The sequence below is a fragment of the Scardinius erythrophthalmus genome (genome assembly GCF_964197995.2).
Source record: "Scardinius erythrophthalmus genome assembly, chromosome: 15".
Lineage (NCBI taxonomy): Eukaryota > Metazoa > Chordata > Actinopteri > Cypriniformes > Leuciscidae > Scardinius > Scardinius erythrophthalmus.
Genome location: NC_138235.1, coordinates 15,011,223 through 15,024,089, shown reverse-complemented (window position 1 = coordinate 15,024,089; position 12,867 = coordinate 15,011,223). Strand labels below are relative to the sequence as shown.

The 12,867-nt window shown below is 37.6% G+C and overlaps 1 protein-coding gene across 1 annotated transcript in view; it reads right to left on the bottom strand.

The window, feature by feature from the left end:
* The window catches only part of nav1a (neuron navigator 1a), a 143,067-nt gene extending 141,157 nt beyond the window's left edge, over positions 1-1,910 (bottom strand). Inside the window, 1 exon segment of the mRNA XM_081386368.1 lies at positions 1,846-1,910. Within this exon segment, the coding sequence (XP_081242494.1) occupies positions 1,846-1,874 (29 nt within the window). The 5' untranslated portion in view covers positions 1,875-1,910.
* Between the last annotated feature and the right edge of the window lie 10,957 nt (positions 1,911-12,867).

Sequence of the window (12,867 nt, the reverse complement as noted above, 5' to 3'; positions counted from 1 at the left end):
GCTTAATGTAATCCTATTGCAATCCTGACTTATCTTGAGTTACCTAAGTGAAATAATACTGAGGAGTCGGGTTTCAAGATTTTAGACTGTACATTTGTAAACCCTGGGGTTTGCCCTTATTTGCATATTTACATGGTTAACAATATTCAATGTCTCAAATGTAACTGCTTTAATAACTGTCCATCATGCATAGATGACCTTAGTGGGCACCTCTCCTGATGATGGCCTTGACTCCAGTTCATATGAGCAGGACTTTTCACAAATTCTACTTTTAGAGGTGCAACAGCTTGTCACTTGGGCAGTAGTCTCAAAGGTACCTTCAAAATTTATACCTTCTTAGTAGTACTGTAAGGATACATATTACTACTCTAAGGTACTAATATACACATTTTAGGGATGCAAAGTTGTCCCTTTAAGGGGCAGATCATTTGAAGACTATTCATGCTGGCAGGAGAAGCTTTTAAGCAAGAGCGACACAGTTTCTGAGAGCGGGACAGAAACTTAAACCGCTTGACTGATTCAGTGCTGGAAAGATTATGGGCCCTATCTTGCACCCAGCGCAATTGACTTTGTACACCGACGCATGTATCATTCCTATTTTGCACCCGCGCACAGCGGACTTTTCCCTCCACAGACGCACGTCGGTTAACTAAGAAATACACTTGCGCTCCCCAGGGCGGTTCAGCGCAAAGAGGAGGCGTGTTCCGGCGCAAACGTTCCCTCGTGCTATTTTGCAGGTTTAGAAAACAATTCCGCCACTGACCGAAAAAAAAAACTAGTTTAAAGTCAGTGGCGCGTTGCGCATGTTATTCATATGCTATTTTAAGGGCGCATGCTTGGCCATAATCAATGTAGCGTGTGCACAACGCATGTACACTTTGATTCTCTCATCTACACACAGACGCAGCATAGATAGATAGATAAATAGATAGATAGATAGATAGATAGATAGATAGATAGATAGATAGATAGATAGATAGATAGATAGATAGATAGATAGATAGATAGATAGATAGATAGATAGATAGATAGATAGATAGATAGATAGATAGATAGATAGATAGATAGATAGATAGATAGATAGATAGATCGATTTTAGATTTGCGTCGGGCGCAAGAGTCATTTATCCCGCCGGTATAATAGCAACAGCGCCCAAGACCCGCCCACAAAGTTACTTGCGTTTTGCGCTTGATACTTGCGTTTCAGAACGTTAAAATAGGGCCCTATGAGTGGAAAAGGACTAATTTTTGGCATAGGTAAGATACAAAGTTGCCCCTTTAAGTGTACTGACCCAGTGACAAACTGTTGTACGATCGTCGTGATTTTGCCAAGTAAAACATGTTCCAGGATCAACAACATTCCTGTCCAAAAACATAGTCCTAACACTATCTCTACCCCTAAACCTAACCCTAACCATAAGCTATCCCTGAAATCAGAGGGAAATTATGGTGAATAACACTGATGTAGAAGGACCTAACCCTGGCTATAAGCCGAAACCTGACATTAACGTTAATCATCCCTCAAATCTGATTGGTTGATTAGAATGTTGTTCCAGGATCAACAAGGATGTTTATGTGAACAAGGATGCTGACAGTCACTAGCATATGTTGTGTTTTACATATCAGTCTCGAGCATTAGGGGTTGATGTCCCCAATCACACTTCTTAACTAGCTTTACTAGCAAGCCCTCCTTGGTCAAAAAGCTTTTACAATTAGGTCAACATTATACTGACTCTGCACTAACTAGAAAAACCAGCCAGGTCTTTTTTCTTTTTTGGTTGTGGTCTAAATTGATGTTTCGATCATAGCAGTGCTACCCTCCTTCAGTGTATTTTTCATAACGTACCTGTATCTGAAAGGTGCCACGGCCGCCATATTGACCTTCGGTGTCTGTTTGGCTTTGAGCAGTTCAACACTAGAGGCGTCATGTTTGGGGACTGCAATAGCCTCAGGTGGTGATCTCTGTGGGACCTCCGGGCTGAGGTCATCTGGGGTGCACATCTCCTCATCTGAGAAGCTACTGGAGGCACTTTTCTGCAGGGACACTCTCTCTCTATGGACTCTGAGGAGACTTGTATCAACGTTAGTGACTGCTGGACCAGGCCTCAAGTTTTTGTTACTAAATTTGAACGAAGGGATACCCGTCTTGCTTTGACTGCTTCCAGAAGCAGCCCTCTCCTCATGGCACTTGAGTTCTTCTGAGATCAAGCCGTTACCATTGTCCATTCGTCCTGTCTGAGAACAAAAGATCCCACTCTGGAAGTTCTTGTTGCCATTGGACCGGAGGTCAAGCATACTCTCTGTCTTGGACCCATCCAGATGACCCCTTGAAAGTGGGGACACTTTCCGTCGAACTTGTGGACTGTTATGGGCTGATCTAGAGTCTTGGGTCTGTGTTTGAGAACTGGTGGAAGAACGTTGAATAGGGGGACTGCCTCTTAGAAGCAGATGCTGGTTTCTGAGGGTGGTGTCCCTCAGTACATCTTTGGTGGAGACAGCTGTAGGGCTGCTGCTACTACAGGGGCTTTTGTTGCTAACAGGGATGTGTGTGGATGGTCTCGGAAGGCCACTGCTGGTGCACTTCGGCTCAGGTTTCGGGGAGGGGAGTCTGGTCCTGTGCATAGGTATGCCGGAGCCCGGCTGGGCTCGTGGAAGACTCTTCACATTCACTCCCCCACTCATGATGGCACCAAGTCAGATGCTGAGAAAAAAAGGAAGAAAAAAACACCATGAGGACCTGAATCAGTGCATGTAGCTGTTCTCTTTTTTAGGAAAACATGTTTTTTATAGATTGACCCTTAATTGCATGCACAGTGCACACACACATGCCATTGTGTCGTCTCCACAGCCATTGGTTTGTTGATGGAAAACCCTTGCATATTCAAGCTGAGTGATAACTTAGTGATACTGGATGATAAGGAGGATTCTACATGTAAGACATTAGTTAAACATGATGAAAGTGTGCTAATTAAAGGGTGCAAACTGCCTTAGATACTCTAAACAGCAAGACAGGAGTGCCCTATAATATAGTATATGAATATGTGGTAACTTATTTAAATGGGCATGTCTGACAAATGGTGAGATTTCTGGATCCATATCGGAGTTACAATAGTTTGATGTACAATTTTAAACAAACATTTGGAGCTCTATATCAATCTGTATAGTACACATTCCAAATATCTTTCTTTCCTGTACACAAAAGGGGTGAGAAATCTTTAAGTTCCCTTATTAAACTGTTGAATTATGGTTTAAAATAAAACAAGCTTTAAGTATCGCCTACAGCAGGGTTCCTCAACAAGGGGTTCTTGCAAAAAAAGAAAAATTACACATTGGCCGTTTATTTACACATTTAAAACACAAATTTTTTGATTTCTGAAAGGCCGTTTATACGACACCGTTTTCAACTAAAAAAGGAAAAGTGTTTATGCGTTTTAGCCATTCATTTACACGACAACAGCATTTTGGGGGCCTGAATACACAAACTTTTGAAAACAGGTTTCAAAATGCAAGTTTTTGAGAATGATACCATTATCGTCTCTGTAAAAACTACGAAAACGGGAATTTCGGTGACGTTGTGCACATGCGCATTACGTGTTCAGTCTATAGGTGCGTAGTGTTTCTTTACAAAGTGACATCGCCATCTACTGGCCGGGCATGAATAATACAGTAATCGTTTTCACGGATCTATGTGAACGGGGAGCATTTTGACAATGTCTGTATGCGAAAAACGTTTTTAGTACATCACTGTCATGTAAATGTGCCCTAAGATTCAACTTTTTGTTTTTGAAGAAAAGAGGAAGAAACATGGCTAATAGATGGCCTGATAGATTTATCACTTATGCAGTGCAGCGATTTTGACTTGTTATGCTGCACATTTCAGAACATTATTACTAATTCAGTTGACATTGAGGGTGGAATTTGCATCTACTCGCAAATTACCAGTTATTATTATTATTCAGTTCTCTGGCGCGGTCAGCAATCACACTACTTGTAGTCCTGATCCGTTCCCACGGACAGATCACACTAGTCAAAAGGGGGTCAAACGTGCTCCGACATGGTTCAGATCGCCTAGTGTGCATACACCCAAAAAGCAGGAGAATCTAGATAAAAAAAAAAGAAATGCTAATGCTAAAAATGTGTAAAATTACTATCAATCATAAATATAATGATTCATTTGATCTTGTATAAAAAATTAAATCATATCAATTATTATTACTTCTACATTTAATGAAAGATTAGAAAATTACTGGAAATCACAGAGGGTTTACAAATAAATAAGTTAAATCATTGAGGCTCAGCTGGCAAAGTCTGGGAACCCTTAGCCAAAGAGTGTTAAAGAAAAAGAAATGGAGACACTATAGAAGTTCAGAGACTGTTTGTGAACAGTACTCCCAAATATAATGTAAATTCCCACCTGTTGCATTTAGACACAAATGACATCGGCTGTTTAACTAAATCTGAGAAAATCTCCTCAAGAGCTTCTCTAAACAAAATCCTGCCAAGGGGAAGGATTTGGCACGAGTGGTTAAGAGTCTTGTGAAAGAATACAGGAGAAAAGGCAGTCGTTATTTGAAATAGTTGCTTTAGAATTAAAACGGGTGATTATATCAATCTCATTTTGTTAAGCCAACAAAACTCTTCCCAAATACTGTAAAGCTCCATCTGGTCACCAAAATAAATCTACTAGCAATAGCAATGGAGATATTCACTGTGGTTTAGTCAAAGACCTTTAAACCCCTGCCAGTTCAGTTAGTCTGGCAGATATATATTCCATTCAGTGCCCAAATGTAGAGGCTTTCATCCCAGCCCACAGACTGGTCAAGATGGCCCAAAACCCTCACTGTTTACTAACAGTCCCATGGTAACTATTGACCTTCAAATGCACAGGCAAAATTCAATCCATCAAAATCAGGGCCCAGCAAACAACAGGCGTAAATGCTCTCTGGCAAACCAGAATCAGAGCAAGTGTTGCCATTCAAACCGTGTGGGAGACCCCGAGTGCATGATGGGATGCAAGTTGAGTCGCCTGTGGTCTGAATTCAAGCCACAAACCAATCTAACATTAAAGAGAGCATGTAATACAATAGCCTTGCTTGAAAAGGTCTGCACCCTAATGTTTTCATGGGAATGATCCGTTTTCCCTGAGAGATCTGATAGGACTGTGACAGAATTAAACAAGAAAACAACTTCAGGCAGTAAAGATGTCTTATATTATTCATGTCTTAACAATCCTCTTTTCTCCACTTATTGATTTTTTTTTTTTCAAGCTTTTATGCCTACTAAATTTATTGACCTAATATTAATATACCTTATATTATCCACAAAACGAATCAATCACATATGTGTACAAGTGAACACAATAAAACCACATGGAAATACATTCTGACATTAGACAAATATAATAAAGATTCTAATGTTAATTTATTATAATAAAGATACAGTGAACTGTGATCTCAGGACAGGATGGGTCAAGTTTTCACAATTTTGCCATGTTATCACAAAAGGCCAGGCTGTTTTTCTTGGGCAATAACTGTAGACAAGGGTTTATAGACAACAGAATACAGAAACTGAGTTTCATTAAATAAGCCCCAGGCTCCGATATTTCTACAACTAGACTTACAGGAGCTGAGAACGTGTGATAAACAGCTAAATTTCATCACAACTTTTTTCCAAATTCTGCTCTAATGTAATTAGAAGTATAATGCAAAACAGGACACTGGGTAAGAGGAGGGGAATTCACACTGACACTTAAGAATCAGGCTATTGTTTAACAACTCTAATCCTTTAAACAAATACCAGAATAATCAGAAAATAATCAGCTTTCAAATTCAAATGCAGTGAGAGACAGGGCCTAATCGTCCATTTCATCATATGTATCTTAGAAAACTGGGAATGAGGTTTCAATTACCTTCATATATCTGAAATATTTAGTGCATCATTTAGTTGCTCATCTTCAGATCATTAGCTTTTCGGAGACAACATTCATTAAAATTCCACCCTAAAAACTGTAAGCCGACAGAAACAAATACGAATGGTTAACATTAACTCTACAAGTCAGCATGATGTCCAACATTAAGTGAGTTTGACAAGACAAAGCCAGTTTTACAGAAATATATTCCCTTAGCCTAATGTTTTAACAAACAAATCGCATGGCAAGTGACTTTAAAAAGAAAATCACCAACAGAAGCAGTATATCATAAATTGTCATCTTTACCTGCATTGACTTTGGCCTACAGCAAACTACAGTAATCCAATGTTCCTCAATGTTTCATGAGCTTGTGTTGGAGTAAAGAGAGGCGAACAGAGAGAAGAGGAGACGGTGTGTCTACCATGTGAGTTCTACAGTCACATGATGCACAAAAAACCCAGAACAAGAAGTTTGCTTTTGGCGATTAAACCATTAACAGGGCCTTGAAAGCTGACACCACTGGTGTCAATAGTGTTCTGTAACCAAATAAAGGCTCAGTGTCCAGAAAACCCTTACAAAAATTCACCATAGTATTTATAGTTATGGTCAACATACTGTAGTAGCAACATAGTAGCAATACATTTATATTGGATGTTATTCAAACAGTGTAAGAATGTCTGTCATTTTGTTAAATCATTTTTAATAATGATGATTGAATATCAGGATTATTAAGTGTGCATTTATAATATTGTGCAATTTATAAAACTAGCCTAGGCTGGTTGACTGTTTGAGTTGTTCTTCCAGCCTGGTCATACCCATGCTGGTTCACTTATTTAGCAGACCAGCTAAAACCAGCTGAATACAAGCTTGGCCAGTCTGGGAGACCAGTTTAAAGCAGATAAGAAGGCTGGTTTTAGCTGTTTTTTATTTTCAGCAGGGTTGTGCAAGATTAAATAAAAAAACTCAAAAGAGTTACACTTACCAGTTACACTGTATCTAATATAAATGTAGTGTACACTTTGATATGCCATGCTTCCTCAAAACCCAGCCAGACAACAGGTGAATTATTAACTCTGTTTCACAGGCAGAAATGTGGGTCAACACAATCATGCTTTGTTCAGGTTAGCAGAGACCTACAAAAGTAGAACCTTTTAGGGTTTCCCATCATGGAATCATTTTATTTATTTAGGTTTAATTTATACATTTTATTAATTTAACAGCTCGTAACCATACTGTACTTTATCACTAGACAAAAATCGAAATACCCTGTTAAAAGTACCAGTATTATGAAAAAAAAATGTAAGACATTTGTCCTTATAGAACCTTCTTTTTGCCTAAAATCGCTCTTTTAAGGGGTGGTTGAATGTGATTTCACTTTTCTAACTTTAGTTAGTGTGTAATGTTGCTGTTTGAGCATAAACAACATCTGCATAGTTACGACGCTCAAAGTTCAAAGCAAAGGGAGATATTCTTTTACAGAAATCGCTTTTTAAGGACTACAACAAACGGCTGGTAGGGACTACACAAGCTTCCTCCCAGGTTAGTGACATCACTTACTCTAAAATTTACATAAACCCCGCCCCCGGGAATGTGATTTATAGATTATCAAGACAGAATATGCTAATCAGTGACTAGAAAATAACTACACATAAGCTACATAAATTCATCAACTAACCATTCAGAAATGTTGTCTACATGTTGTCACTTCTTCTCGAGATTTCCAGTGCATGTGTGTGTGAGGTAAAAGGACACAAGCTCTTGAAGCTCGCCCTCTGTGCCGGGAGCAGCAGCTCATTTGCATTTAAAGGAACAGACACAAAAGGGTGCGTTTTTTGCTCACCCTCAAAAAGTGACAATTTTAACATGCTATATAAAAATATCTGTGGGGTATTTTGAGCTAAAACTTCACAAACACACTCTGGGGACCAGAGGTGGACAGTAACAAAGTACATTTACTTGAGTACTGTACTTAAGTACACTTTTTGAGTATCTGTACTTTACTTGAATATTATTTTTTCTGGAAACTTTTTACTTTAACTTCACTACATTTGAAAGACAAATGTTGTACTTTTTACTCCACTACAAATCTGTCAAGGTCCTTGAGTAGAAAGTAACATCAGTCAGTGGATGATTTTGGTGGCAGAGGTTGCATTTTGGTTGGAAATGAAAGTCGGGTTGACGTCAGAACCCTGCATCTGATTGACATCAGAACCCGACGTCAGTTTGACGTTGCATATTGATTGAAAATAAAAGTCGGGTTGACGTCAGAACCCGACTGATGTTGGTTTCTGAAGTCAACCCTATTTTCAATTTCAACCACAATACAACGTCTGTCCAATGTTGGAGATCAACGTCAATCTGCCATTGGATTCTGACATAAACCTGATTTTCATTTTCAACGTTGGGTTTGGTTTTCTAAATGCGAATTGTGTCACTTTTTTGGAGCACACTAGCTTATAGATAACAGTAAAGCTAACATATTCATTCTAAAAGCCAAAAAACTTTAAATAGGGCACTCTTTGAGGGAACAGCCATTTGGGTGTCCGAAACCATTGTGGACATTATTGAGTGCACTTATTCAATCTCACATTCAATCCCACTACTGGAACTGTGTTCTAGAAATAAATTCGATATTGACATGAGAGTAGGTATGCAGGCATAGATTCAGAGGCATACGGTACTTTAAGTATTACATACAACAATGCAACAATAATAAAACAATGCATTGACATTGACTTTTTACTTTTGATACTTAAGTACTTTTAAAAACGAGTACTTCTGTACTTTTACTTAAGTAAAAATATGTCTTTACAACTTTTACTTGTAACGGATTAATATTTGACCAGTAGTATCTATACTTTCACTCAAGTAAGGAAGTTGTGTACTTCGTCCACCTCTGCTGGGGACATCAGAGACTTATTTTACATCTTGTGAAAAGCGCATTACACCATCCCTTTAAAATTGAGTCAAGAACCTTTGAACCCCATTGAATCTTGTTTTCTAAGAATGTGCATCTACAGCTTGGATTCACCCACCCATTTTGCTATTTCCGTGAATTATCAGTTTAATGAAGGGCCCTGAATCATTTCCTCTAAAACCATCAGTTGAACTGTAAATACCTGTTATCACAGAGAAGAGCTGCAGTTTAATTACCAACCAGGAAGCATCATTTGTTCAGGCCTTCCCACGACTTCATCTTCATACTCTAGTCAAACCCTCAGCAGTGCCGCGTTGGACAGGAAAATAAGGTATAACTACTACATCGCCTGAATGACTTCCTCACTGTGACATCCCACAAACAGTCCAAAATAGACAAAGTGATGGGATAGAAACCCTTTTACGTGTACAATGTCTTCGGCTCATGACCTTGTAATAAATCTCTGTCTTACCAATTCAATCCGGATGCTTTGTAGGAAAGGTTATCCAATCTAAGACCGACATTACAGCATTATGACTGTTGCGGGTCAGATCAGAGGCTAATATGGTGTGACTCTCTGTCTCTGTCTGTCATTGTTTATCTATTTTCATCTCATCTTATATAACATTTCAACTCCAAAAGAGGAAGAATGAGCCACACAGGTCATGTGTGACCGGCAGACAGACACCAAGCCTATCCATATCCTTCCTTTTCTTTGTTTTTTAATAATCCAATAAACGCCAGGAGAGGTCTGGGGCTCTTCAGATGCCCTATTAATAATCATTAGGAGTCCAGCGGCGGCAGATGGGACCCGCGCTGGTCTGTAATGCCATGGAAATTTCCATCCAGAAGAAAGTCAGATAGACACATGCCTAAACACAAGGTATTCCTCAACAACCAACACATACACAACAGGTTTATTAGTAAGCAACACCGCTCATCAAGGTGAAAACCACAGGATGTTTCACATGCCGTTTATCTCAGTCTGTGCAGACATAGTCAACCTCCTTATCGCGAGTCAACACATTGGATTGACATGGATCCTGTCAGCCAATCAACATTTAAGGCCGAACTACCTGCTAAATCTAACAGCAGACCCTTAAATACTCCGAGGGACCACATGAGAATGTAAATCTGCAGTCTGGTTCATTCTGATATGTGTTGCTCTGACTTGAAAAGGAGACTGACAGTCTGAATCTGTGTAAAGTCTGCCACCTACTGGATGGCATAAGAAGTGGCGAAGAACGGAGCTCTATTTTCCAATAAATGTCCAAACATGCTCTTCTTTTATGTCATTATGTTCCATAAATGACCATATGAGTGTGCCCACCAAACATTGAGTCTTCAGCACTTAGCCTATCTGAAAGCACTGTGAGTCCACAAACCCTATTATCAAATGTAATTTGCATTTCAAGTGGGTCCTTGTTTCCTCTGGTTGGCATGAACACAACGCAAAATTAATATTGTGGCCTTGTTGCATACAAACATTTGTGGTAAACATTATGGAAAATTGGTAACAGTTTAATTTACAGCGTCCTTGTTGCATATGTTACATGTACTTACCATAGTAATAACTAACCCTAAACGAACCCCTAATCCTAACCTAGTAAGTACATGTAGTTAATTATCATAACTTAAATAATATAATTACACTGTGTACACAGTGTAACCCGTTATTTTAAGGTGTACTTGTTACAGTGCAATAATACATTTAGGGTTAGGATTAGGGTTTGGTTTAAGGTTAGTTGTATGTAATTATTCTTATAGTTATTTCTGTACTAACTACTGTACATGTAACAGGTGTAACAAGGACACTATAAAATAAAGTGTTACCAAAACACCATAGGTATTTTATAGTAATTAATAATTTAATTAAGATAATTTAAACCAAGTTTCCCCAATTTTATTGTAATAATAACTATGTTTTGGCAGAAACTATAGCTAATATGTATGTTTTATTTTTGTTTAATTTTGTGTATGATGATAACTAATATTTGTTTGGTCACACTTTAGTTTAGGGTCCAGTTCTCACTATTAACTAGTTTGGGGTTTGGTAACCAATTCGATTAACTTTTCCCTCAATAAACTCCTAATTACTGCTTATTAATAATTAGTAATGTAGTTGTTAGGTTTAGGTAATGGGTGGATTAATGGATTTAGAAATGCAGGCAACAAATTAAATAAATACATTTATATTACTATTATATTTCAATAGTTTTTGGAGGCAAAATAAAATAATAAATAACATAAAACATATTTCATTAGTTTTAACAGTTTTTTTTTTTTTTGCAATAAAAATAAAATAAATAAAATAAAATAAATATTTAATTATATGAATAGTTTCTTTGTAAGACAAATTGAATAAATACATAATTATTAATATTATGTTACAACTATTTTCTTTAGTTTTTTTTATTACCAAAATTAATAAATAAATAAATAAATAAAACAAAACATATTTCAGTTCACATTTTATATTAGGGTCCAATTCTCACTAGTAACTAACTATTAACTTTGACTTTTCCCTCAATAAACTCCTAATTACTGCTTATTAATAGTTAGTAAGTTAGTTGTTAAGTTTAGGTATTGTGTGGATTAAGGGATGTAGAATATGATCATGCAGAATAAGGCATTAATATGTGCTTTATAAGTACTAATAAACAGCCAATAATAAGCAACTAGTTATAGTGAGAATTGGACCCTAAACTAAAGGATTACCATATGTCTGATTTTTTGTATGTTTGATTTTTCTTTCATCCATAATTCACCCAAATAAGAAATGATAGTTTCTTTTTATTTCAAAGATAAATATTTTACAACAAATTAGCTGTGATTGTTACTCATTAGTCAGCTGCCACATTACAAGCTTTAAACTTTTATGGTTCCTATAACAGATGTGCTGAACGTTCCTATTTCCCTTAAAACTTCGTATTGTTCGACCTGCTACAGTAGATAAAGTGTGAGTAACACGGCAGACAATGAGATGGTTAATCACAAAGCGCTGTGTTTTCACTTGTTGAGTGACCGTGTGACTCATGAAGCCAAACACAATGGACACCCAGTCAGAGTCCCTCTCCCTTAAACTCAATTAACTTCAGTTCAGCACATCTGAAGAGACTCTGAATGAGCGCTGACCGCCTCCACTAGTGACCACTGTCATTATGTGCTCAGTGTGTGTTGGGGGGCCGTGTATTGATAAAAGGTTAAAAAGGGTCGAGTCTTTCTCGCGTGCTCAGTGGGTCTGAAGCTCTTATGACTCATTTGACCCTGTCATTCATCAGTTAACTTCACTGTATATTTGATGTTTCACAATGTCATACGCTTAATACAAACAGCATGTGTGACAGAGTGTATTAATTAAAAAAAAAGTATGGATGCAAATATTTATACTTCAAATAATCAATGGCTTATAACAAACAGATGTTACTGTATTACAGCATCTCTCTGTAATTGGAAATGATTGATCTGTTGCTTTTCTCTTCTGTGAAGAGCTGATTTAATCATCTCAATAAAATACCTGAGGAAATATAAACTAATATAAGTATCTGGCACAAATTCATCTGTCACTTAGAAGCAAATTAGACAATTATTAGACAAATTATACAAGATGCCAACATGGACAGGTAGCATGGCATGCCCTCATCTTCCAAAAATCTGAACCATACTCAAGGTAAAAGAAAATTTGACCCAATTGACAAAAGTCAATGGCTGCTGTGACCATGAACCCATTGAAATTCCAACCCGAATCCAAACACTCACTATAAAAACAAGCCTGTTGATTTGCCGACATGAAAGCAACAAGATCTCAGCACATCAAACAACATAATAAAGCCTCAAATAAGTGTGTATTAATCTACATCACGCCAGTTACTCATCACACCTCGAAGTGCAAAAGCGCAGAAGAGTTACATTTTGATGTAATTTATTTTTAAGAACAATTTAGTACTGTTGAAGTTCAACATAAAATGCAGGTCCTGAAGCAAAACCTGTTGAGAAGTTCTGAAATCTATATCTCTACAGTCAAGTACAGTACAGATGATGAC